This window comes from Phyllobates terribilis, unplaced genomic scaffold (assembly GCF_046119375.1).
Source record: "Phyllobates terribilis strain yellow unplaced genomic scaffold, ASM4611937v1 Scaffold_117__1_contigs__length_5270597, whole genome shotgun sequence".
NCBI lineage: Eukaryota > Metazoa > Chordata > Amphibia > Anura > Dendrobatidae > Phyllobates > Phyllobates terribilis.
Window position 1 is genome coordinate 828,399 of NW_027362877.1, and position 27,984 is coordinate 856,382.

The window sequence follows — 27,984 nt, forward strand, 5'->3', positions numbered from 1 at the left end:
GCTAAGGGGGAGATTGGTATAAAAAGTACACCCCAGAGAAGCCTTTTGGATTCTGGAATTGGACTCCAGATTCTCCAGTGATATGAAGCTTCGTTCAGACCTTGTATCCATTTACTGAATTGTGTTTTTCCCTCTTTTATAGTAATTATACATAATATACACATTATAGATGCAGACACTTCATTCTTCTATTGCACGGATGCTTTTTGCTGTGGATATATGATCGTCCATAGGGGTAATGTAGACATACTTGCACATGTCCATTTGGGTCTGGGGGTCTCCGCTGTGCATTAGACCCTATGATGTGTATAAGAAGCCGGTTACTGGTTATTTATTGTCATGAAGAAGAACTGAACACAAATACCAGGTAGAAACGCAGAGATGTTTTGCTCCTATCTGTTTTTTAATGTTTCTATGATTTTAATTTGATTTGTTCAATAAGTTTTTGGTTTTATTCACACTGGAAAACAAGTGCTGGATTATCAGTAACTTTCTTTGTCCCGTCCATTCCTTCCCAACTGTGATTTTTCATCCAAGCATTGAGAGATGAGCTGAAAGCAGACATATTTTTCTATAGAGGAATGGCAGACATGGGTGTTGTCCACATAGAAAGCCTCTCCTAAATCCCATAAACAAAAAAGCCGCCCTACAATCTGCCAGGACACATGCGGAAACATATGAAGACTCCTGGGACTTTATACTCTGGAGTGATGAGACCAAGATAAATGTTTTTTTTTGGAACTGATGGCTTCAAAACTGTATGACATTGAAGAGGTGAGGAATACAATGAGAACGCATGGTGTCTACAGTGAGACCTGGTGGTGGCCGTGTCCTTATGTGCGGCTGCATGAGGGGCTACATTTCATTGATCATATCTTGAATTCACAGATGTTCTGCTCTATAGTGACAGAAAAGATGCTGCCATCACTCTGTTCCCTTGGTAGGCCACTGTTACATTTCTGAAGAACAGGGTGACAGTGATTCAGTGGCCAAGTGTCTCCTGATCTGAACCCAACCAAACACCTATGGGGGATTCTGTAGAGACAAGTTGTCATCGCTCCATCCAGCCTCTAAGAGCTCGTTATCAAAAAAGAGAATAAAGATAGATGTAGTATTGTCACTAACTTGTTCATTCCAGACCTAGAAAACTTGGTGCCGTCCTTTAAAATTATGGAGGCCATACAAAATAATAGATGTAGTAGCTTTTGATGTGGGGTGTACTCATTTTTGCATCAACTAATTTGAGTAAAACTGAAGGTTTTGTAATGAGAGTTATATTATTACCCTTACTTTCATGTTTTGATTACAAAAAAATGTTCTATGAAACTTAGTGTTGGCAAAATTTTAGAAATAAATCTTGTGTTCAGTGAGCTATTAAATAAAATCTTACTCATCAAAGGGGGTGTACTCATTTATGCTGAACAATGTTTATTAAACTTTATAAAACACAGTGAACATAATTACACTTTCTTTCCCATTTGACTTCTCTCATGTTTTACAAGGTGTGATTTATGTATAAAAGATTTCCCACATTCTGAACATGAATACGGCTTCTCTCCTGTGTGACTTCTCTCATGCTGCACAAGATAAGTTTTTTTTGTAAAGCATTTCTCACAGAATGAGCATGAATACGGCTTCTCTCCTGTGTGAATTTTCCGATGTGTAATAAGATTCCCTTTACCTGTAAAGCATTTCCCACATTCTGAACAAGAAAATGGCTTTTCTCCTGTGTGAATTCTTTGATGTATAACAAGTTCTGATTTACTTTTAAAACATTTCCCACATTCTGAACAAGAAAATGGCTTTTCTCCTGTGTGAATTCTGTTATGTGCAGCAAGAATTGATTTACGCATAAAAGATTTCCCACATTCTGAACATGAATACGGCTTCTCTCCTGTGTGAATTCTGTGATGTTTAACAAGATGTGATTTATAACTAAAACACTTCCCACATTCTGAGCATGAATATGGCGACTTTCCAGTATGAATGCTCTGATGTCTACTAAGATTCCCTTTATTTGTGAAGGACTTCTCACATAGTGAACATGAAAATGTTTTTTCTCCTGTGTGATTTCTCTGATGTCTAATAAGATTCCCTTTATTTTTAAAGCATTTCCCACATTCTGAACACGAATATGGCTTCTCTCCTGTGTGAATTCTCTGATGTGTAATAAGATTGCCTTTATCTGTAAAGGACTTCCCACATTCTGTACATGAATATGGCTTCTCTCCTGTGTGAATTCTCTGATGTGTAATAAGACTCCAGTTATTTGTGAACGACTTTCCACATTCTGAACATGAATACGGCTTCTCTCCTGTGTGACTTCTCTGATGTTTAACAAGATCTGATTTACCTGTAAAGCATTTTTCACATTGTAAACATGAAAACGGTTTCTCCCCGGTGTGATTTCTTTGATGTAAAACCAGCTCTGATTTACTTTTAAAACATTTCGCACATTCTGAACAAGAAAATGGCTTCGCTCCTGTGTGAATTCTCTGATGTATAATAAGACTTCCTTTACCTGTGAAGGACTTTCCACATTTTGAACATGAATACGGCTTTTCTCCTGTGTGATTTCTCTCATGTCTAACAAATTGTGATTTATATGTAAAGCATTTCCCACATTCTGAACAGGAGTATGGCTTTTTACCTTTGTGTTTTCTGTGTGTTAAAAAATCTGAGCTTTTTGTAAATTGCTTGTCACACTGAAATCTTGAATCCACTTTGCCCCCTGGACTTTTGGTAACAATGTGAGATTGCTCAGGAGATGATTCCTCATGATTAGGAGGATTATAAGAAAGTGAACTGCTGTGAAGTCCAGGAGGTGCAGGAAGGGTGATGAGGTTTCCTCCATTAGAGGGCTTCATGATATCTTCTTTTTTACAATTTAGTGATAACCCGTTATTCTCACAAGGATTTCCTGTAAGGAGGAAAGATAGATTACATGTGATTTTTTCAACAACACAAAAAGGATTTTTAAATGTTTTTTATGGCGCTCACAATGAAGACCCTCGTCAGTGAAAGTATCGGTAATAAGGAGGACAACTACATGCCATAACATTAACACAATGACAGGTAAAGTGAATGACACTTATAAACTGGTGACATTGGCACAAGTGAGGGGTGGCAGAGATTAGATGGCAAATAGTTCTTTAAGTGGTAATTACTGATGACCGGTTCCCTTAATGTACCTCCAGTGCCATTTCACTCGCTCAAGCTTCATATCGTGGCCTTAATATAGAAAAGTGTCCACGTAATTAAAGAAGATGTCCACTACTATTAAAAATGCCCCCAATGTAATTAACCCATTGAGAGAAGATTTTATTTAATTACCTAGCTTTGTCTTTATTGCCTGTGAGCGGCGCTATCGCTGGCCACTCACCGGCATCACGCGACCCCCGGCCTCAGCCGGCTCTTGCTTCCCCTGATGTCACGTCAAATGAGGCGTGACTTGGTGATGCGATCCCCGCGGTGGATGCCGGGCTGTGGGTGGGTTTTCACCGTGCGTCACATCCAGCATCCACCGCGCACTTTCCCAATGAATGCAAGGTAATTGTGATTCACAAAATGTTATACAATTGAACGGTGAAGAAAAAAAAAATTACATTTTTACCACTATAATATTATTTTAGCCCCAGATTTTACATTTTCACAAGGGAAAATGGGTAAAAATGACCACATAATTTTATACAATTTCAGCTGAACGGGGCAATACCCCATATGTGGCTGTACAGTACTGCTTAGCCACATGGTGAGACTCGGGAGGGACGGAGCACTATTTGACTCTTGGAGAACAAACTTTAGTAGAACAGTTTGCAGACTCCATATACAGAGACCCTAAGTGGCAGAAGAGCAGAATCCCCCCTCAAGTGACACCAGTTTGGAAATTACACCCCTATGGAAATGTATCTACAGGTGTAGTGATGAATTTGACTCCATGGGTGCTTTCCAGAAACGAGCAGTAATGGATGTTGTGAAGTGAAAATGCAAATATTTCATTATAGTGGCCAGTACATTGTAGTGCCCTTACGTTGTAGCGCCCAGTACATGATTCCCAGCTAGTGCTTTCTGGAGAAATAAATTGTCTCTCCCCGCTACAGTAATGCCAAACATGTGGATGCTAACTGCACACGGTGGGGCCCAGGAGGAGGGGGCATTTGGATTTGGGAGCGCAGATGTCACTGGATTTCTTTAAGTGGGAGCCACGTCACTTTTCCAGAGCCTTTGTGCTACCAGTAATATGGACACCCCCTATATTACTGTTTACAGATGATGAACCCGAGTGGGGACTTGTTTTTTGTGGGTTGAGTAGAAGCTCTTAATGGTGGCATTTTGGGGTACAGAACATTTTGGATCATATTTATCCTGTGCTGTACGCTGAACACTTACAGTGGGTACGGGAAGTATTCAGACCCCTTTACATTTTTCACTCTTTGTTTCATTGCAGCCATTTGGTAAATTCTAAAAAGTTCATTTATTTTTCTCATTGAAGTACACTCTGCACCCCATCTTGACTGAAAAAAAAGCAGAAATGCAGACAATTTTGCAAATTTATTAAAAAAGAAAAACTGAAATATCACATGGTCATAAGTATTCAGACCCTTTGCTCAGACACTCATATTTAAGTCACATGCTGTCCATTTCCTTGTGATCCTCCTTGAGATGGTTCTACTCCTTCATTGGAGTCCAGCTGTGTTTAATTAAACTTATAGGACTTGATTTGGAAAGACACACACCTGTCTATATAAGACGTCACCGCTCACAGTGCATGTGAGACCAAATGAGAATCATGAGCTCAAAGGAACTGCCCAAGGAGCTCAGAGACAGAATTGTGGAAAGGCACAGATCTAGCCAAGGTTACAAAAGAATTTCTGCATTACTCAAGGTTCCTAAGAGCACAGTGGCCTTCATAATCCTTAAATGGAAGAAGTTTGGGACCACCAGAAGTCTTTCTAGACCTGGCCGTCCAGCCAAACTGAGCAATCGTGGGAGAAGAGCCTTGGTAGGAGAGGTAAAGAAAAACCCCAAGATCACTGTGGCTGAGCTCCAGCGATGCAGTAGGGAGATGGGAGAAAGCTCACAAAAGTCAACGATCACTGCAGCCCTCCACCAGTCGGGCCTTTATGGAACAGTGGCCAGATGGAAGGATCTACTCAGTGCAAGACATATGAAAGCCCGCATAGAGTTTGCTCAAAAACACATGAAGGACTCACAGATTATGAGAAGTAAGATTCTCTGGTCTGATGAGACGAAGATAGAACTTTTTGGTGATAATTCTAACCGGTATGTGTGGAGAAAACCTGGCACTGCTCATGACCTGCCCAATACAATCCCTACAGTGAAACATGGTGGTGGCAGCATCATGCTATGGGGGTATTTTTCAGCTGCACGGACAGGATGACTGGTTGCAAATGAAGGAAACATGAATGCAGCCAAGTACAGAGATATCCTGGATGAAAACCTCTTCCAGAGTGCTCTGGACCTCGGACTTGGCCGAAGGTTCACCTTCCAACAAGATAGTGACCCTAAGCACACAGCTAAAATGACAAAAGGAGTGGCTTCAGAATAACTCTGTGACCATTCTTGACTGGCCCAGCCAGAGCCCTGACCTAAACCCAATTGAGCATCTCTGGAGAGACCTGAAAATGGCTGTCCACCAACGTTCACCATCCAACCTGATGGAACTGGAGAGGATCTGTAAGGAAGAATGGCAGAGGATCCCCAAATCCAGTTGTGAAAAACTTGTTGCATCATTCCGAAGAAGACTCATGGCTGTACTAGCTCAAAAAGGTGCTTCTACTCAATACTGAGCAAGGGGTCTGAATACTTATGACCATGTGATATTTCAGTTTTTCTTTTTTAATAAATTTGCAAAAATTTCTACATTTCTTGTTTTTTTCAGTCAAGATGGGGTGCAGAGTGTACTATAATGAGAAAAATAAATGAACTTTTTAGAACTTACTGAATAGCTGCAATAAAACAGAGAGTGAAAAATTTAAAGGGGTCTGAATACTTTCCGTACCCACTGTACATCGGGGTTTCCATCTAAATCTACAAAATATATGATTCAGATGACACCCCCGAGGGATCCATTCAGAATAATGAGGCAGCAAAGTTACACTGGACTCCGTCTAGCCTCTGGTCGACTGCGCTTTTATGCACGCTGAAAAAGATGGACATCACTGGATCATAGGCCAGACGGCGTCCACAGCGCCTCATTATACGGAATCTTCCCCCGGGGTTCTGTCCGAATCGCAAGCTCAGTCATTTATATGGCAGCATGAGACTTGTGCAAGAATAATATGAAAATAAAAGATGGAAGTAATATTAAAAAACACAATTAGGAAAAATAAAAATGTGCTTATTAAATCATTAAGAAGAGGTGTGAATGCGGCCCAGTTATTCATCGGTGCGCAACCGGACTCTGTACAGGAGCAGCTGCGCCATCACCGGACGCTTCTGCTGTGATGTGGACGGCGGATAAAGCTTCACTGCACCGGAGACTTCATACAATATCACACACCGGTCATCATCACACGCCGCTAATCATAGTCACATGCCAATCATCATCGTCATAAGCCAGTCATCATAATCACACGCCGCTAATCATAATCACATGCCAATCATCATCATCATACGCCAGTCATCATCATCACACGCCGCTAATCATAGTCACATGCCAATCGTCATCGTCATACGCCGGTCATCATCGTCATCATCACACGACGGTCATTATTACACACCTGTGGAAACATCTACAGGAATCTCCTCCTTCCCGTCGCTCACACACGGCTGATCCCCCCTCGTCATCGCTTCTTCTTCTGTCTCGTCCTCCTCTTTATTCTTAGTCGGATCTTCCTCCTGATATCAGATGTAACAATCAGCACAATACAAGAAACCACCAAAATCTGTGACATCTATGACCTCGATCAGAAATGTCCCCCCATATACAGATCCGGTACAGGGCTCAGCACCGTCTACCTGATGATCCTGCGGGATGTTGTGATTCTTCTCTGGACAGTCCTGGGGATACAGAGGACGGGGACATCTCTCTGGTGGATTTCTTTCCATGAGTCCATCTGTAGGAGACACATAGTGACAGAATACAGTGACATGTAAAAGTTTGGGCACCAATGGTCAAAATTACTGTTATTGTGAACAGTTAAGTTGAAGATGAAATAATCTCTAAACGGCCTAAAGTTAAAGATGACATTTCCTTTGTATTTTAGGCAAAACAATAAATAATAAATTATATATATTTTCATCTTTTACATTTAAAAAAAAAATCAATAAGGGAAAATGGGCAAATGCAAAAGTGTTGGCACCCGGCAAGGTTAGTAGCTAGTAGCGCCCCCTTTTGAAAGTATCACAGCTTGTAAATGCTTTTTGTAGCCAGACAATAGTCTTTCAATTCTTGTTTGAGGGATTTTCATGCATTCATTCTTCTTTGGAGAATTCTTCCAGTTCTGTGAGATTCTTGGGTCATCTTGCATCGTCTGTTATTTTGAGGTCTAGCCACAGCTTTTCAATGATGTTCAAATCAGGGGACTATGAGGGCCATTGTAAAACCTTCAGCTTGCACCTTTTGACGTGTGTTTAGTAGTATCATTATCATTTGCCATCCTCTTTTCACCTCCAGCTTTTTTGCAGATGCTGTTATGCTTGCATCAAGAATTTGCTGAAATTTCATGGAATCCATTCTTCCCCCTACCTGTTCCCTGTGCCATTGGCTGCAACACAACCCCAAAGCAGGATTTATCCACCACCATGCTTAATGGTTGGCGAGATGTTCTTTTCCTAAAATTCTGTGCCCTTTTTTCTCCACACAACTTTGATCATTGCTCTATTTTAACCTCATCGGTCCACAAGACTTGTTTCCAAAATGCATCAGACCTTCTTAGATGTACTTTTGCATACTTCTGACGCTGAATTTCATGGTGAGGTCGCAGGAGAGGTTTTCTTCTGATGACTCTTCCATGAAGGCCATATTTGTGCAGGTGTCTCTGAACAGTACAACAATGTACCACAACTCCAGAGTCTGCTAAATCTTTCTGAAGGTCTTTTGCAGTCAGGCGGGGGTTCTGATTTGCCTCTCTAGCAATCCTACTGAAAATTTGCTTGGTCTTCCAGACCTTATCTTGCCCTCCACTGTTTCTGTTAACTGCCATTTCTTTATTACATTTTGAACAGAGGAAAGGGCAACTTGAAAACGCTTTGCTCATAGCCTCCTCCTGCTTTGTGGGCCTCCACCATTTTCAGAGTGCTAGACAGCGGATACCTTGGTTGATGAAATCCGTCTTGTGGTTCTTGTGTAATCTTTACTTTCAGTTTGGAAATAATGATATGCTCGTTTTCCGGGGCAGCCTATGGGGGGCCCTCTATCTGGGTTTCTGCTTACATATTCATCTGTATGCTCTTATGACAGCTCACTTATCATTCACTGACCTGCCTCCTATTTTACATAATGCATCTAGTAGTGTGTGGCTAGGTAAAATAGGAGGCAGGTCAGTGAAGGCACAGTGAGCTGCCATAAAAGCATACAGGTGAATATGTAATCAGAGCACCAGATAGAGCGCCCCCCACAGGTCGCCCTGGAGCACGGGCATATCATTATCTCCAAACTGAAAGTAAAGATTACACAAGAACCACAGGACGGATTTCATCAAAAAAGGTATCATTTTAATCAGTGTAATGTCGCCTACCTGACAGTCTATGAAGTTTACTAAGCACAATCCTGCTGACAGGTGCGCTTTAAGTACATAATGTGGAATATCTCCTGAAAAAAATGAATAAAGTGAAACAGGTTTTTTTTGTATAGAGACTCATGTTAAATACAAAAGAGCAAATGATAATTTAAAACAAAAACCAATGGGAGGGAAAATAGAAAAATCTAAAGCTTTCTGTGTCACTGGTATTTCCACCTTTACCTTAATTTAGTATGGAAACACATTTTGACTCGCCTGTGGTAAATCACAAAAGAGATTCTCCTGTGATTGTCAGTGCCCATGTGACAAGAATTAGCCAATGAATGATGACTTCAGTGTTTTAAAAAGCCACATGGTAGGCCCCGTTCCTTTGTCACAATGGATTAGACAAAGGAGCTGCCTGAGGACATCAGAACTGCTATTAGGAAACACAAGACTTCCAAAGGGTAGAAGGCCATCTCCAAAAACCTTGGTATCCCAGTTTCAACAGGGCGCAATGTCATTAATAAGTTTGCCAAGCATGGAACAGTCAAGAACCTCCCTGGAAAGAGGAAAATTGGCAAAAGAGGTCTTCGAAGATTGGTGGAAATAGTGGAAAAAAAACATCATGTCAAACATCCAAAGACCTGAAGGCCAACCTGGAATAGTCTGGGGTCATGGTTTCAACAAGTACCATTCGCCGCACACTAAACCAAGGAGAACTTTATGTCCGAAGGCCAAGGAAGAAACCATTGCTGAATAAAAGACATAAAAAGGAATGACTGATCTTTGCCAAAGAGTACCTTGACAAGCCTCAATCCTTCTGGGAAAATGTTCTGTGGACAAATGAAACAAAAATAGAGCTTTTTGGCAATGCAAAGCAACAGTTTGTTTACAGACGGCGCAATGAAGGTTATATAAGGAAAGAAAACCTTACCAACACTTAAGCATGGTGGAGGATCCACAATGCTGTGGGGTTGCATTGCAGCATCTGGTACTGGAGGCCTTGACCATATCACAGGAATCATGAAATCAGAGCATTATCAAGAGGTTTTAGAGCGAAATGTCCTACCCAGTGAAAGAAAATTTAGTTTCAGTCAAAGATCATGGGTCCTCCAGCAAGACAATGACCCAAAGCACACATCCGAAAGTACACAGGAAAGGGTTGAAAAAGAAAAAACATGGACTGTTTTATAATGGCCAGCAATGAGTCCAGACCTCAATCCCACTGAAAATCTTTGGGGCGAGCTGAAATCTGCCGCTGGGAAAAAGAACCCTGGAAACATTCAAAAGCTCGAACAAACTGCAAAGGAAGAGTGGGAGAAAATCCCAGCTGAGAAGTGCAAGAAGCTTATAGATGGCTATAAGAAACGTGTGGAGGCTGTCAGCAATGCCAAAGGGTGGGCAACCATGTATTAATTACTTGAAGAACAGAGTGGAATGGGGTAAAGGAATAGTCAGCTCACCCAACGTTGATTAGCAGTCTTCATCTGTAAGGCAGTGCGCGGAGCCGTCCCAGTCTCGGACGTGGAGACAAACAGCAGAAAATACAATAGAATATCTATGGATCTCTTTTGGTGACTTGCTACTACAGTTTCTAATGTGATCAATAAACTTCGCTTTTTATATTTTTGGCTACCGCTGGAGGAGGTTCTTGTTTTTCTGCCAAGTATTAATCAGGGGTTTAGGGGGGCCTTTATTGCTGCACATGCTGCTTATTCGGTTTCATCTTTGAAATTGCCACAAGGAGGTTAAACAATGTTCTATTGCTGTATTACTTTGGACCACCAATTAAAAAAATCCTAAGGATATACTGTAACTTTCATTATTTCTGAAGATATTGTACAGGCCATGAAAAAAATGAAGGGATGCCAATAATGGTGATCAGCAGAGCACAGAAACCCAGTCACTGAGCAGCGGGAGAAGCAGGTCCTCCGAGCCGTCACCACATGGATTATAGGAGGATTCCCAACACAGATTTATGTCATAGTCACAGGATAATGAATAAGGGACAGATGCCGATTCCCCATGGGGGGTCGACTGAGGAGATTTTTTCCTTCTGAGAACTAGAAATAAGTAAACCTCCGGCTATTTAACCTCTTTATTGTTGAAAATAATAGCACCCGAGGAGTCTATGTGAGGGGGTCCCAGTATGAGCCCATCGGGGTCTTCACTTTATAGTTATTTTCAGATGGGATGACCGAAAAACATCTGTTCTAATAAAATATACATTTTCCTATAAAGTGAAAGCAAAAAATAGTATTCCAGCACACGATGTAGAAAAATTAAAAAAAGCCTTTATTTAATCCATCGTTAAAAAATACAATTCCAACAGAAATAAAAGCGTGTGTAAGCTTACGCGTTTCGGATCATATTTGACCCTTAGTCATAGCATAAAGTACTGAATAAATGTTGCACTTTTCAAGGAAAAACAGTCAAGGGAAGCTGCCAAGGGTAAGACCCCCCAAAATCAGCTGTGATATCAGCATCACTAATTCAAGGCTAGCAGTGATCTAAACACTAGTTTAACCCTATAGTACATTCATCTTCTACAAACATATAACAATGTGAACGGTCACTTAGTAATGCACTAATTATTTGATCACTTATTACCCAAGTTTTTTATATATGTGAATTCATTGAATAAACAATTGATGCACTATTTAAATATATATGTAACAATAAGAGCTTCTAAAGATATCTAACATTTGATTTCAAGAGCATACTTTTCCCAAAAGAAAAACAAAACAAAAAAAAAACTTCTCCACTTTAAAACCATATGAAAATGGCTGGAAATTATTACAAAACGTAATTAGCATGTTTTATTTTGTATACTATTAGTTATAGAGTCCCCTAGATTAATCACAAAAATAAAAAATACAATTTTTTCTCCTATGTTTTTTTTATTTATTTATTTTTTGTTTGTTTTTTTGTCCCTTTTTTTTCTCTGTCTTGAAAAAAAAAAAAGAAAAAAATGTATTTCCATTTGTTAAATGCCTCAATTTGTCCCAAAATTTTTAATATAGATACATCAATTCATGTTTTAGATTTAGTCCTGCTGGGTGTCTGGTATTTAGTTTTAGAATCCATCGAGCTTCAGTCATCTGGAGTAATTTAACCCTATCTCCACCTCGCCAGGGAGCAGAAACAAATTCCAAAGCACTTACTCGCAGGCTACTTAAATCCCCCTTGTGTTCATACAAAAAATGTTTGGAAGCCCCCGAGAGACTGCGGGTAGTGACATTATTAATGTCATAAATGTGCTCCGACAGTCTTTTTCTTACACTACGGCTTGTAGATCCCACATATTGTTTTCTGCATATTGTGCAAAAAATTATATAGACACAGTGGTCAGTGGCACAATTCATGAAAGTCTTAAGATTAAATACTTGACCCTCATTACTTATGACAGACTTGTTATTATTTATCATGAATTTGCATAAACCGCATGACTTCTGCCCGCATCTGAATGAGCCCTTAGTGGACAACCATGTGCGACCTACGTTACCTGTGTTTTCTCGGAGGTCACTCGGGGAGATTACATTTCCTATTGTCAGGGATTTTTTTGGAACAAATTTACAACCATTTTTTAGAATTTCTCTAAGGGTACTGTCAGTAGTTAATAATGGTAGATGTTTTCTTAAAACATTAATTACTTTATAATAATTGCTATGATATGTGGTGGAGAAGATCATTTCTTTAGAGAAATCTTTCCGGTCTGATTTTTTTGTCTGGAGTAGATAGTGATCTCTGCTTTTTTCATTAGCTTTTATTTCAGCTTTTTCAATGGTTTTATGATTATAGCCCCTGTGCTGGAGTCTCTTTTTAATGTTGTCACATTCTTCCTTATATATACTATGGCCAGTACAACACCTCCGAGCTCTGATAAACTCCCCGGTGGGGATATTCCTGATTACATGTTGTGGGTGTTGACTGGAAGCAAAATAGAATTTCCTGAGATTTTTTTGCGGAAGAGCTGACAGTCTACTTTCCTATTCAACCTATCTCCACTCAGCTTTATATCCAGAAAGGAAATGGTATCTTTATTGGTATCTACTGTAAAAGACAGATTTAAATCATTATCATTAATGTAATCATTAAAACCAGGGACTAAATCATCTGATCCTTTCCACACTATCAAAATGTCATCTATAAAACACAGGTATTGTTCTATGCAGTCTGAATAAGGGTTAGATTCAGAGTAGATAAATTTGGACTCCCACTAGTTCATGTACAGATTTGCCAGGGACGGGGAGAATTTGGCTCCCATGGAACATCCCTGACACTGTACATAGAACTGGTGGGAGAATTTAAAGTAATTATTCTGAAGCAAAAATAGAGTGACATCCAGAATAAATTCTTTCATTACATCAGAATAATTGGAGTATGTGTTTAGTTGATCTGTCAATGCTTGCATAGCTAAACCATGTGGAATGCAAGAATATAATGTTTTTACATCACAGGTAATCCACATGAGATTTTCATCCCAGTTCTGATGTAGCATTACTGATAGTACATGTTTGCTGTCTTTCAAATAGCTGGGTGACATAACTACTAATGGTTGCAGTCTCCCATCTAGCCAGGAACCTAGTCTTTCCAATAGTGAATCCACACCCGACACTATAGGCCTAAATGGAGGAGGAAAAAGCCCTTTATGAGTTTTTGGTAGGGCATGAAAAATAGGAATTTTGGGATTTTCTGGTAATAGGAATTCTTTTTGTTTTAAATTAAGAATACCTAAATCTACCCCCTCTTGTAGGATTTTCCCCAATTTTTCCTCTATAGTTCGGGTTGGATCCCCATCAATTTTTCTGTATGAGTGGCTGTCATTTAAAATATTATTAACCTCTCTTACATATAGGGTCTTATCCAATATTACCACTGATCCCCCCTTATCAGCATTCTTCACTACAATGTTTGGGTTGTTTTGTATACTTTTTAGTGCTTGTCTTTCTCCCTTAGATAGATTATCCCCCTTATTACAATTAGAAAATATAGATTTTAATTCCCGTTCCACAGAAAGCTGAAACTCATCCATAATGGGGGCTCTTGATTGTAAGGGATAAAAATCTATGTTTGGCACTTTAGAAACAACACTTATCACCAACAAGATTGTCCCTTTGTGAAAAATCAGATAAGGAATTAAGTTCTGTCAGGGTAACTTGTTCTTTAAACGAAAGTCCTGCATACTCATTAACTGGCAAAAAAGAAGGATTAGTTTCAGCAGCTGATTGATCCTGGTCAAAAAAATGTTTCCTGATAGTCAGTCTTCTCACAAATTTGTTGACATCCAAGATTGTAGAAAAAAAGTCACCATTGTCCTTTGGCACAAAGTTAAGCCCTTTGCGCAATATTTTCAATTCATTGTTCGTAAGGATACATGCAGATTGATTTAGGACCGTAAACTGATTTATTTGCGGTATCTCGTCCTGTAGTTGTGTTTCTTGTGTTTTAGATCTGTGCTTACGCCCCGCTCTCCTGCAGGATTTTGATTTGGATCTGGGTTTGGAGCTACACCGTTTTTTGCCCCACTAGATCCTTCTCCTAAACCATAACAATCATTTTCATCTTCTTCCGTTTCCCCATCTGTCGTTTCTGGTTCAGAGGAGCTAAAAGTGACTCGTGGTGTCCCTCCACTGCCTGGGATCTTATTGCCACTTTGACCTTTTAAAATTGATTTTGGTTTCTTTGGAGATCTAGGATTTCTATAGGGTCTTTGCGGGGGTCACCAGTCATACACATGTCCGGTCTCATAATCTTTAACATCTCTTTCATATTTTTTTTTGTTTATTCTCAACAATAGTATCCTCTAATTTTTCCAATCTGTCCATAATGTCAGACCTCAGCTTCATATATGTGGCATTGTCTAAAAATTCTGTCAAAGAATTTTCTATTTCTTTGATTTTTAGATCCAGCTCTTTCACTTTTTTTTGTTCATAATCTATAAGAAGCTCCATAAGATTAAGGGAACATCCCGTCAAAATGTCATTCCATTATTTTTGGAAAACTTCATCAAATTGAACAGTAGACTGTTTTTGTATTCTTAGTCCTCTGGGAATCATCAAATTTTCTACATATTTTTCAAACATGGTATGATCCCACCAGGTTCTCAGGTGTGTAGACAGGAGTTTCTCCAATTGTTGCATGTTGTGTCTTAAATCTGCCTGACCTTTCTTTTGGGAAAAGTATGCCCTTGAAATCAAATGTTAGATATCTTTAGAAGCTCTTATTGTTACATATATATTTAAATAGTGTATCAATTGTTTATTCAATGAATTCACATATATAAAAAACTTGGGTAATAAGTGATCAAATAATTAGTGCATTACTAAGTGACAGTTCACATTGTTATATGTTTGTAGAGGATGAATGTACTATAGAGTTAAACTAGTGTTTAGATCACTGCTAGCCTTGAATTAGTGATGCTGATATCACAGCTGATTTTGGGGGGTCTTAAGTCCCCGTCTCACATAGCGATATCGCTAGCGAGATCGCTGCTGTGTCACGGTTTTGGTGACTCACCAGCGATGTCGCTGTGTGTAACACTTTGCAGCGATCAGGCCCCTGCTGTGAGGTCGCTGATCGCTGCAAAGTGTCCTGGACCATTTTTTGGTCGTTGGCCTCCCGCTGGCCAGCACACATCGCTGTGTGTGACCAGCGGGACCAACGATCTGGCTGGTATCCATGGTAAACATCGGGTAACTAGGGGCACGCGCGCACTTAGTAACCCGCTGTTTACCTTGGATACCACTCTGCTATGGTGCACGGGAGGTTACCGTTCACCTTAGCAGAGTAATATCCATGATAAACATTGGGTTACTAAGTGCGCGTGTGCCCCTAGTAACCCGATGTTTATCATGGATACGACTCTGCTAAGGTGAACGGTAACCTCCCGCGCACCATAGCAGAGTAGTATCCAAGGTAAACAGCGGGTTACTAGGGGCACACGCGCACTTAGTAACCCGATGTTTACCATAGTTACCAGCCTGCTCCTGCTTCAGCAGCAGGCTGGTAACGGGAGCAGGACATCGTGGAACGATTCTTTCCACGATATCGCTGCTCCCCTGATCGCTAGTGAGCCTGCCTGTTTGACAGCTCACCAGCGATGTATTAGCGATGCAGCAACCATCCCTGACAGGTCGTATCGTTGTCGGGATCGCTGCTGCATCGCTTAGTGTGACGGGGCCTTTACCCTTGGCAGCTTCCCTTGACAGTTTTTCCTTGAAAAGTGCAACATTTATTCAGTACTTTATGCTATGACTAAGGGTCAAATATGATCCGAAACGCGTAAGCCTACACACGCTTTTATTTCTGTTGGAATTGTATTTTTTAACGATGGATTAAATAAAGGCTTTTTTTAATTTTTCTACATCGTGTGCTGGAATACTATTTTTTGCTTTCACTGAAGATTTTTCTCCCAGATGGGGATGGACTAATTCCGAGCACCGAGATCATGGAAAGGAGGACTGGGCAAGCTGGGCCAGGTGAGCTGAAGATCTTTTTTTTTATTTTCCTATAAAGTATTTAATCCCTTCCCAATATCCAGCATCTACCTGTACCTGCAGCGATCGGCGCTTAAACTCTGACCTTGAATACATAGTTATATAGGTTTAAATAAGACTCAGGTCCATCAAGTCCAACCGGTCTCCACAAGTTCTACATTCTTTATCAATTATTTTAACCTACAATGACATTCACTGTGAGAAAATCATCCGGCCCTTCTATAAATGCCATTCCTCTTGATTGAACAAATCTAATCGTCTGGAATAACTGAGAAGAAAAGCTGTATTGTCACAGGTAATACATTGGGATCACAGGTTTTTGTAGCATCGGCGTCTCTGCCTCCTGCCAGGCAGAGACGCCGTCCCTCTCACCTCCCCGTGCGGCGTCCTCCAGCGCTCCTCTTCCTGCAGCGGCCGGCGCGCGCTCCTTCCCGGGCACTGTGCTTAGGGCGCGCGCTCCCTCTCTCTTACAGGGGCCGCGTGCGCCGTCCTAAGGAGTCCCCGGCCAATTGCCGGAGGACCTCCCATATATAAGGCACCTCCTCCAAAATGGAGGTGTCCGAGCAAAAGTTGTTGCACAAGTATACTTACCTCTGCTTCAGCCCTCAGGTCCCGTTGCCAGCCTGACTACCAGTCCTGTCTGCCAGCTTGTCTACTCTCCAGCCCGACAGTCTGTCTCCGGTCATCCGCCAGTCTGTCTATGGGCAAGTCCACCTGCTTACCAGGAAGCACCTGCCTGTCACCTGCCTGCTACCTGCCGTGCTTGCTAACCCGCTCACCTGGGAGTGCTCGCCTGTTACCCATCTGTTACCTGCTAGCCTACCTGGAGGCTCTGCCATCACTTGCCGTGATGACCACCTGCCTGCTAGCCTAGAGACTTTACCCTGCTTGGCCGTCACTTGCCGTGACCACCTGATAGCCTACCTGGAGGCTCCTGCCGTCACTTGCCGTGACCACCCGCCTGGTAAACTTAGAGACTACTACCTGCTCTGCTGTCACGTACCGTGACCACCTGTCAGCTATACCAGAGACTTCAGCCTGATTGCTGTATCCATCCATCATACCGGTCAGTCCTAGCCATCTGACCCGTGGGAGCCACCTGATCTCTTACAAGGTCGTCCCCAGAGTAGCACCTGGTCCCTCTGCCCGGATCCTCCCTGGTCACGGAGTTGTTAGCCGCCATCCGACCAGGGTCGGTTCGGGTTGATACTTAGTTACGCCCCTCTGGGTCCCTCCTTGCACTGCGGCACAGAGGTTCCACCACCCGCACCCGTAACAGTTTTTATCTATTTACTACAGTCGTGAGGCAGTGAGGGGAATTATATGCGAGGGACGGTATGTATACCCTAGGATGCGCATAGAGGCACATTGAACCCGCTGGAGTGCACTGGAATCACAGAAACACCTGTGGTTGCAGAGCAAAATAAAAGTAAAGTTTGGACTTAAGAAAACCCAGCGTGGGCTTTTATTTTGGGAGTGATCTGCAGGTGGCAGTGGGGCGGTCCACTCCCTCCAGCCGAGTCTTACAAGTGGCTCATGGCCACAGAATCCATTAATAAATCTTCAGCAAAGGTTTGGGTGCGTCAGTGGTTTGTTTGCTAAGCGGCAGAGCAGGAGGCTCTGTACAATGCAAGCCTGGGTGAAGGCGCAACAAAGGCTTTTGAAGGCAACGTAACTGGCGCACCTGAGTGAAACGGTGGCAGGTTTACATGTTCAAAAGTGACCAAAACATCAGCCAGAAAGCATTGGTACTGAGATGTGGTCTGTGGTCCCCACCTGCAGAACCACTCCTTTATTGAGGGTGTCTTGATAATTGCCAATAATTTCCATCTATTGTCTATTCAATTTGCACAACAGCATGTGAAATTGATTGTCAATCAGTGTTGCTTCCTAAGTGGACAGTTTGATTTCACAGAAGTTTCATTCACTTGGAGTTATATTCTGTTAAGTGCTCCCTTTATTTTTTTGAGCAGTGTATATACCAGTGATTAGCTGCAGAGCATTGCAAGTAACATGGAAATACAATGCAGATTTCAGAAGAGATAACACGTAGCAGAGGAGTGAGATATTAATATCACGGGGGAGGAAATGTGTAAGAGGGTGACCAGGACGGTCATGCGCCTCTTCCCTCTTTCTGCACATATTGCTGTACCCTGTGTTTATATATGAGTATGTATGTGACCTAATGTCTGATGTGTTAGTTATAGGGTGAGTATATATAGATAGAGTATTAGATTAGGTGCTGCATGTTAGCAGACATTTCAATTCATATATATTCAGCTCTGGCTCAGGATAGCACGCATGTTGGGTCACGCGTGCAACAGACTAAGTGCAATAGCTTAAAGTGCTTTTATTAAGCAGTTATACCAAGGCAGTTGGACAGGGCAGGAGACAGGTAAGGTGCATAAGATATTCATACAAACATGCTGCTTCTTAGTCAGTTGTATTGCATTATGCATTAGTCATAGCAATCTGCCTCTTACTTGTTTTAACTTCTGCTTTCTCACATCTCGTCCGCCTTTTAACACATTCTATGCACTCTCTCCATATCCACCCCTCCCTTCTCCCCTCTCTCATGTATAACTCTGAGGCTCTACTGACATTTCTCACCCACTCCAAACCATCCACTACCTCCATACAGCACTCAAAACGTTCATACAAATCATTGCACCACCTGCTCTCTCTCTTTTTCTCTCCTTCTCCTAGTTGCTGGCGACATCTCCCCCAACCCTGGGCCTCCCTGCACTAGCATATACTCTCCTCCAGCTGCATATAGAAACCCTGCTAATCTTAGTAACATTCAGTGCTTTCCCTCTCCTATTGCTTTCATTGTGCTCTCTGGAACGCACGGTCTGTGTGTAACAAACTAACTTACATTCACGATTTTTTCCTCAGCAATTCCCTTCACCTTCTGGCTATTACAAAAATCTGGATCCAGCATTCAGACACCACCGCAGCTGCTGCTCTCTCATTTGGTGGATTGAAATTTTCACATATGGCCAGACCTGAGAATAGACAGGGTGGAGGTGTTGGTTTGCTCCTTTCACCACAATATGCTTTCCAGGTCACCCCCACCCCGGTTCACTCACTTATGTTTCCTTCCTTTGAAGTCCACACCGTCAGACTCTTCAAACCCTTCTCCCTGTGAGTGGTGGTTGTGTATCGCCCTCCAGGCCCCTCCCGCCAGTTCCTGGATCACTTTGCCACCTGGCTTCCTCACTTTCTATCCTGTGACATCCCCACCCTCATCATGGGAGACTTTAACATCCCCATCAATGATCTCCTCTCCCAATCTGCCTCTCATAGGTTACTAACTCTCCTACACATGAAGATGGGAATACTCTGGACTTGGTTTTCTTCCGTCTATGCTCGCTGCATGACTTTACTAACTCCCCTCTCCTGCTCTCAGACCACAACCTTCTTTCCTTCTCTGTCAAGAACTGTCTCCTCACCCGGGACACCCCCCACTTACCACACTTATAGGAAAACACGTGCCATTAATACCCAGCAGCTTATGGACAATCTCCACACATCTTCAGCCCCCATCTCCTGTCTAGACTTGCCATTGTCACACTACAATAATACAGTGAAGAGTACCCTAGATGAAGCAGCACCTTCTACACGCAGAAAGACCCGACACAGACAACGGCAGCCCTGGCACACAATGCAAATACGTTTTCTTCAGCGTTGCTCTAGGTGTGCTGAGCGGCAGTGAAGAAAATCTCTTTTAGCAGAGGACTTCATCCACTATAAATTCATGCTCAAAACCTATAACTCTGCCCTTCATATGGCCAAACAATCCTACTTCACCCCCCTCATCACTTCACTATCCAACAATCCAAAATGACTTTTTGAAACCTTAAACTGCCTCCTAAAACCTAATGCACAGGCTGCTACCACCAGCCTCAGCGGTGAGGATCTGGCCACTTATTTCCTAGAAAAAATCAACAACATCCATCAGGACATCTCAGCCCAATCTCCTCAGTGCCTGGATCCCCTTCCCTGCTGCACTTCAAGCTCACTAGCCATCTTTGAGCCTGTCACAGAAGAAGAAGTTACCCAGCTTCTCATTTCTTCTCGACCTACAACCAGCAACAGTGACCCCATTCCTTCACATCTGCTGCAGTCTCTCTCACCGGTGATCACCACTCACCTGACTAAAATATTTAACCTCTCTCTTTCTTCAGGTATCTTTCCCTCATTTAAACATGCCATCATAACCCCTTTACTTAAATAGCCATCCCTGGACCAGAACTGCACTGCTAACTACAGACCTGTCTCTAATCTTCCTTACATCTCTAAACTCCTGGAATGCTTGGTCCACTCCCGTCTAATCCGCTATCTCTCAGATAACTCCTCGACCCACTACAATCTGATTTCCGCTCCTTACACTCCACTGAAACTGCCCTCACTAAAGTCTCTAATGATCTACTAACAGCTAAATCCAAAGGTCACTGCTCCCTGCTGATTCTCCTGGATCTCTCTGCCACATTTGACACTGTGGATCACCAGCTCCTCCTCACTATGCTCCACTCTATAGGCCTCAAGGAAACCATTCTCTCCTGGTTCTGCTACCTCTCTGACCCTCCTTCACTGTATCTTTTGCCGGCTCCTCTTCCTCTCCTCATCCCCTTATAGTAGGAGTTCCGCAGGGCTCAGTCCTAGGCCCCCTCCTCTTCTCTCTATACACTGCCCCTTTTGGACAAACAATCAGCAGACTTGGGTTTCAGTGTCATCTCTATGCTGAAGACACCCAATTATACAGTTCTTCCCCTGACATCACCCCTACCCTAATACAAAATACCAAGGACTGTCTGTCTGCTGTCTCTAACATCATGTCCTCCCTCTATCTTAAACTGAATCTCTCCAAAACTGAACTCCTCGTGTTTCTGCCCTTTACTAACCCAACTCTGCCTAACATCAAAATTACCTTGGAGGGTTCAACCATAACTCCCAAGCAGCACGGCCGCTGCCTTGGGGTCATATTCGACACTAACCTTTTCTTTACTCCCTATATCCGATCACTCGCTCGCTCTTGTCACCTGCATCTTAAAAACATCTCCAGAATCCGACCTATTCTCACCTTTGAAACTGCTAAAATTCTTACTGTCGCTCTTATTTACTCTCGTTTGGACTACTGCAACTCTCTTCTGATTGGTCTTCCGCTTACCAAACTTTCTCCTCTCCAATCCGTCCTGACTGTGGCAGCCAGGGTCGTATTTCTGTCCAGCCGCTTCACCGATGCTTCCATCTTGTGCCAGTCATTACACTGGTTGCCCATTCGCTACAGGGTCCAATATAAACTCATCGCTCTCACCCACAAAGTTCTCCACAGTTCTGTACCGCCTTACATCTCTTCTCTCATCTCTGCCTATCGCCCTACACGTGCCCTCCGTTCTACAAATAACCTAAGACTAACATCCCTCATAATCTGAACCTCGCACCTCCGTCTCCAAGACTTCTCTTGTGCTGCGCCAGTTCTCTGGAATGCTCTACCCCTGACGATCTGACTGATGCCTAGCCCCCATGTCTTCAAGTACGCTTTAAAAACCCATCTCTTTAAACAAGCCGACCACCTCAACAACTCAGTAAACCAACTTTCCCTTGTCCCCTCCTTCTAAATATTATTCAGAATCTGCTCCCTACTATTCATCTGTCTCCACACCCTCCATGCACAAGATAACTGCACTCGATACTTGATTATTGCACTTATACATACGGGCTGATGACCGGATCATGCAGCTTTATATGAAAATCCCTATTTATTATAATTGTCAGACCTGAAATAACAAGCACTTTGCACCTACTGTGTCCCCCCATTCCCTTGTAGAATGTAAGCGTGCGAGCGGCCGGACCCTCACTCCTAATGTAACTGTTTAAACTGTCTTACCTTGTATTGAATTTATTGTCTGTACATGTCCCCGCTTAATTGTAAAGTGCTGCGGAATATGTTGGCACTATATAAATGAAACGTATTATTATTATTAGGAATTGGGTACAGTGTAGTGGTGAACGCAATAGTTTAGGATAGAAACAGTTACTGTGTTTAGCAATAGCTGCAGAGCAGGAGGAGCCGGGGTAGTTACCAGGAGGTTTAGTGACTGCAGCAGGGGAGTAACGGGGAAGTCTGCCCAGCAACCGAAGGAGGATTGGTGATTGGCCCAGTCAAAAGGGGAGGAGATTAGGCGAGGGCGGAGTAACGGTTTTTCCTGTCAGTTAGTTGTGAGGGAGGGATGTGACAGAGCAGTAGCTGGAGGTCCAGGGGGCACAGAAACCCGGTCCGACCAGCAGCAGAGGAACGTTAGGAACTCTAAAACGACTTTCCCTTAATGTTCGGGGCCTACGGTCCACAGGAGTCAGCAGAGTAACTTGTCTCAAAATCTTCCCAGAAGGGGAAGTCAGACGGGGAATAGTACAGAGGAAATGGAACGGGACTCTAAAAACTGCGAGGGTCTCAGAGGCCAAAGAGGTGCACTATGGAAGGGACATCTCAGGAGAAACAGACGGTGAATATTAACATATGCTGTGCAATGAACTGTGCACCTGGAAAAGGATGCGCCCAATACTGCGTGTTCCCTCATGGTGAAGTTGGACTGTTAAGTAAAGTTCTTTTTTATAAAACGGAGTGGAAGTCCCCTATCGTGTGTGCGGCGGTTACTGAAGAGGAAAACCGAAGACGGCAGAGATCTGCGACCAACACGTGAGTGTTCTGCACCACACGCACAGCACAGGAGAATTGGGTCATTTGTCTTTGTCAGGGAGCCAGGGTGTAGGAACACAACAGTCCCTCGCCACTACTACCACCCTCACAAAAAATGCATAGGCCAGACTGTAATCCCAAGGAATCAAGAAGGTGTAGCTACAGTCACCACTGTGAGCGACAGCTGTAACTGTGCCCCGACACTGAGTGACGGTCGCTCTGTACTGATGCACTGCTGAGCCGGCTGCCAGTCTCAGTCCCGGGCGCAGTTACAGACGCCGCTCAGTGCTGCGTACGGTGACAGTAGGTGCGTTGGCGCCTGCATGACTGAAAGCCGGCGGCTTCCGGGTGCCGCACACTGAGTACAGCGGCCGGGCACCTCCCTAATGCTATTAACCAGCAGATTAACCCCATATGTGCATGTTATTGGCGATATCCAACCAGACAGGTTCCCTGTAAGGAACAATGCACAATAAATGTAAATCACTACAAATCTGAGACCTCAGAGACGTGTAACATCTTATTCTGGTCGTGTCCGATAAAAAAACTCCTTCTATTCCCCCCTAACATGTAGACTGTGAGCAGGGCCCTCCCTTATATTGTACCATACTGATACCGGGGGAGGGACGTCACCAGAGTAACCGCCCAGTGTGGGACGTCGGATCAGGGGACAAAGGACCCCATCAGTCACCAGAACAGGAGTCCTGAGACCCCAACAAGCTCAGGAGGAACGACCCTTCATAGTCCTCATTACTAATCGGCCACTATGTCATGAAGAGATGAATCTTCCTAATATTTCTTCTGCTGTCGCCTTATGAGGCTTCATTGTCCTCCAAACACAATCGGAAATCTGCTGATATATCCACAGAATCTAAAATCAAACGCTGCTGACAATCACTCTCCTGTGTGAGCAATGGGGGAGGGGAGAGGAGAAGACGAGACAGGGAGGGAGCGAGAACATCAGCGCAAGAGTCACATGTGCAAGGCAAAAAAAGAGGAGAAAAGCCGAAAATGGTAGATTCATCATTACACGTCATCTACAGCGAACCTGGTTTAAGAGGCCGGAGCTCCTCCATCATCACCTCCTGGTACCGATCCTGGTGTCCTTCTAGATACTCCCACTCCTCCATGGAGAGATAGACAGCGACGTCCTGACACCTTATAGGAACCTGACAACAACGACACCGTCATCACCCAGAATCCTCCAGTGCTGTCCTGTATAATGTCCCAGCAGTCACTTCTCTGCTCATCACCCAGAATCCTCCAGTGCCGCCCTGTATAATGTCCCAGCAGTCACCTCTCCGGACATCACCCAGAATCCTCCAGTGCCGTCCTGTATAATGTCCCAGCAGTCACCTCTCCGGACATCACCCAGAATCCTCCAGTGCCGTCCTGTATAATGTCCCAGCAGTCACCTCTCCGGACATCACCCAGAATCCTCCAGTGCTGTCCTGTATAATGTCCCAGCAGTCACCTCTCTGCTCATCACCCAGAATCCTCCAGTGCTCTCCTGTATAATGTCCCAGCAGTCACCTCTCTGCTCATCACCCAGAATCCTCCAGTGCTGTCCTGTATAATGTCCCAGCAGTCACCTCTCTGCTCATCACCCAGAATCCTCCAGTGCTGTCCTGTATAATGTCCCAGCAGTCACCTCTCCGGTCATCACCCAGAATCCTCCAGTGCTCTCCTGTATAATGTCCCAGCAGTCACCTCTCTGCTCATCACCCAGAATCCTCCAGTGCTGTCCTGTATAATGTCCCAGCAGTCACCTCTCCGGTCATCGCCCAGAATCCTCCAGTGCTGCCCTGTATAATGTCCCAGCAATCACCTCTCCGGTCATCACCCAGAATCCTCCAGTGCTGTCCTGTATAATGTCCCAGCAGTCACCTCTCCGGTCATCACCCAGAATCCTCCAGTGCTGTTCTGTATAATGTCCCAGCAATCACCTCTCCGGTCATCACCCAGAATCCTCCAGTGCTGTCCTGTATAATGTCCCAGCAGTCACCTCTCCGGTCATCACCCAGAATCCTCCAGTGCTGTTCTGTATAATGTCCCAGCAGTCACCTCTCCGTTCATCACCCAGAATCCTCCAGTGCGGTCCTGTATAATGTCCCAGCAGTCACCTCTCCGGTCATCACTCAGAATCCTCCAGTGCTGTCCTGTATAATGTCCCAGCAGTCACCTCTCCGCTCAGCAGCTCAATCATCTTGTTGCTGAGCTCTAGGATCTTCTTCTTCTTCCTCTCATGTATCGGGGGGTGCGGGGGAGGCTCTGTGATGGGGCCCGGGCTCCGCCCTCCTGACTCCTGGAGATGGATGATGGGAGTCACACCCTCCCCCGGTGTCTTCCTCACTATTGTGTAATCCTGTGTATGGAGAGAGACACTTAGGGAGAAGAATTCCTTCCCGACTCCAGATCTGACAATCAGTAGAAATCCTGGGATCAATAACCGTCTCCAGTAATCTGGGGCCATAACCTGGAATATTATTACACTCAGGACAGACATCCAGGCCCCTCTACAGCTCTTATAGGGAATCCCCATGACAACTCCTCCTGGCAGAGAGCTGCACACAATCACTGCTCTTACAGTAAAGAATCCTTCTCTTCCTCTTCTGGATTTCCTCTTCCTGATGTCGGACTTGTTCCATAACACAATAAAGCTGATAGAAATGTAGAGGAGTTACCTCTCCGCTCAGCAGGGAGATGATCTCCAGGGTGAAGTGTAATAATCTTCTGGTGGTCTCTTCCTCGTCCATCCTCGGGGTCATTCAGGAGAAGGAGGGATGAACACTGGATCAGCTGGAGGGATCTCGTCCTGCCGGCGTCTTCATGATAAAGGAGAAGATGGAGATCACAGGGGACGATATAACGACAATCACTGAATTCTGCCCCAAATATCCGACATTTATCAGGAAGAATCTGGAGGAAAAGCCACAAACTCCACCGCGGCCTCCTCCACCGATCTGACCGCTCATTATCAGCCTCGTAGGAGGACGGTCACCGTGGTAACCACACCGCCAGCGGGGGGATGGTCACCATGGTAACTACACCGCCAGCGGGGGGATGGTCACCATGGTAACTACACCGCCAGCAAGGGGGGGGGGGGATGGTCACCATGGTAACTACACCGCCAGCAGGGGGACGGTCACGGTGGTAACTACACCTCCAGCAGGGGGTCAGGGAGATTCCATGCAAGTAACAGGACCCCCTCCTCACCCACGCAGTCTCACACCTTCAGAATCCCCCCCGCTCCCTGTGCAGCCCCCATACAGGAACATCCACTTATCTGCGCCCCCAAATCACCTCAGCTCCTCAGAGTAATCACCACAGCCTCAGCAGCAGAGAGCAATGGAGAGCAGAGCCCCGCCCCTTCCGGTGACATCATCAAGTCACATGGGTATGACGTCATTTAGCCCAGGTGTATGTAGTCTCTACCTTTCCTGAGCTCCGCCCCTGATCACATGACGGTGACGTCACCACAGGTCCTCCGCTCTCAGTGCAGCAGCCTCTTCCTGTGGTGTCTCTCTGTCTCATAGTCAGGATCACACGCTGTCTCTGTGTTGCTGCCCTCTGCTGGTTGTTGGAGGCAGCGCGCAGAAGCTATCTGTCCCGGCCTGTTGTCTCTGCTCTGATTGGCTCCGCAGTGTTTCCTCACAGACTGTAATGATTCTATAAACTATAAAGTTATTATAATGGTGAAGGAGCTGTGATGAGGCTGCGGTCATGTGACAGTGATGACGTCACCGCAGCTCCTCCCCCTCAGGGGCCATTGCCCCGCCCAGATCTGCAGATGATCCCGGCGCAGTCACTCCTCCGGCTCCTCCTCCCTCTGACGTCACATAGTGGCCGCTTTCTCCAGTGATGAGGATTTCTCTGCTCCCGGAGGTTCTGTAAGTCCAGTAGTCTCATCAGGTCCACATCTATAGTAAGTTCACCTGTTTCCCCAGTCAGGGCTCGCTCTCACTTCAATCCGATAAAACCCCAGACTGCGTCCGGACCCAGTAATCCTCGGATTCTCTGCTCAGCGGCGTTTTGTTTTCCAGCTCCGATCGGATCGCACGCACCCATATAATCTACAGGTGCGTGTGAAACATCGCACTGCACTCAGATACCACCCGAGTGCAGTGCGATTCCCGCCAATGCCAGCAGCAGAGGAGATGGAGATAGTGATTTCCCCGTCCCCTCCGCAGCCGTGCGAGAGGATCAGAGCATGGAGCACTGACATTCGGCTCCCGCTCGCAGCAGAGCAGCAGCGAGTGTCATTAGCATATCGCATCGGGTGCTCGCGCATCGCACACCGTACGCTAGTGGGACCCCGGCCTAAGAGATACGTCTGTGTCTTGTATAGCAGAGCGGAGTTGTACAGATACCTGTCTTTACGTAGGCTCAGGTTCCTCCGGGTGCGACTCTGCCTCAGCATCCTCCCGCGCCATCTCCTCCTCTCCATGTTGTTGTGCAGAGTTCTCGGCGCCATCTTGTGATCAGGGTCTGGAGAATTTTTAATATTTTAATTATTCTTTTTTTCTCCTATTTTTTTTATTAAAATGTTCTAATGCTGATAATTTAGTCGTCCGTTCAGATATTAAAATATTCACCCAATGACAAATGAAAGCCATTCTAAATCCATAACCCTTCTATGACCTGATCACTGTCTACATACTGAAAAACCAATGAGTATACCGACATTATCACAACATAAGAGCCGAAGCCACAAATAGTAATGTGAAAGCTTCTTCCCCGGAATCCAATGTTGCTCTATCCATAAAAAACCTTCATCAAATCTCAACTTCATTCCTGACCCCGATCATTTCTATAACCATAGATGTGTTAGTGCACAATGCGGTATCTGCGCTCCAGCGAGACCACCGTGTCTGTACTGTCTGCAAGAAGAAAGAAGAGAAAGGGAACATTTGTCCCCCAGCTCTACTGACGGACTCACATTATACTCTAGATTCAGGCCTTTAGGAGACAGACGATTTACAGTCAATATCCAGAAGGCTTCCCTCCTTAATAACCTTCTCTTAATACCGCCTCCTCTCCTAGGAGCACTCACTTGTTCTATCACCTGGTATTCTGTCTCAGACAACGATATCTACGG

At 44.2% G+C, this 27,984-nt stretch overlaps 1 protein-coding gene across 1 annotated transcript; it reads right to left on the reverse strand.

Annotated features, from left to right (window-relative positions):
• Positions 1–1,437: 1,437 nt before the first annotated feature.
• On the reverse strand, positions 1,438–24,051 carry LOC141201527 (uncharacterized). The gene is made up of 4 exons (XM_073663529.1): positions 23,935–24,051; positions 6,982–7,079; positions 6,744–6,861; positions 1,438–2,920 (listed from the first exon to the last, which is right to left on the reverse strand). The coding sequence occupies exons 1-4, from the start codon at positions 24,014–24,016 to the stop codon at positions 1,461–1,463; spliced, it is 1,758 nt and encodes a 585-aa protein (XP_073519630.1). The 5' UTR covers positions 24,017–24,051; the 3' UTR covers positions 1,438–1,460.
• Between the last annotated feature and the right edge of the window lie 3,933 nt (positions 24,052–27,984).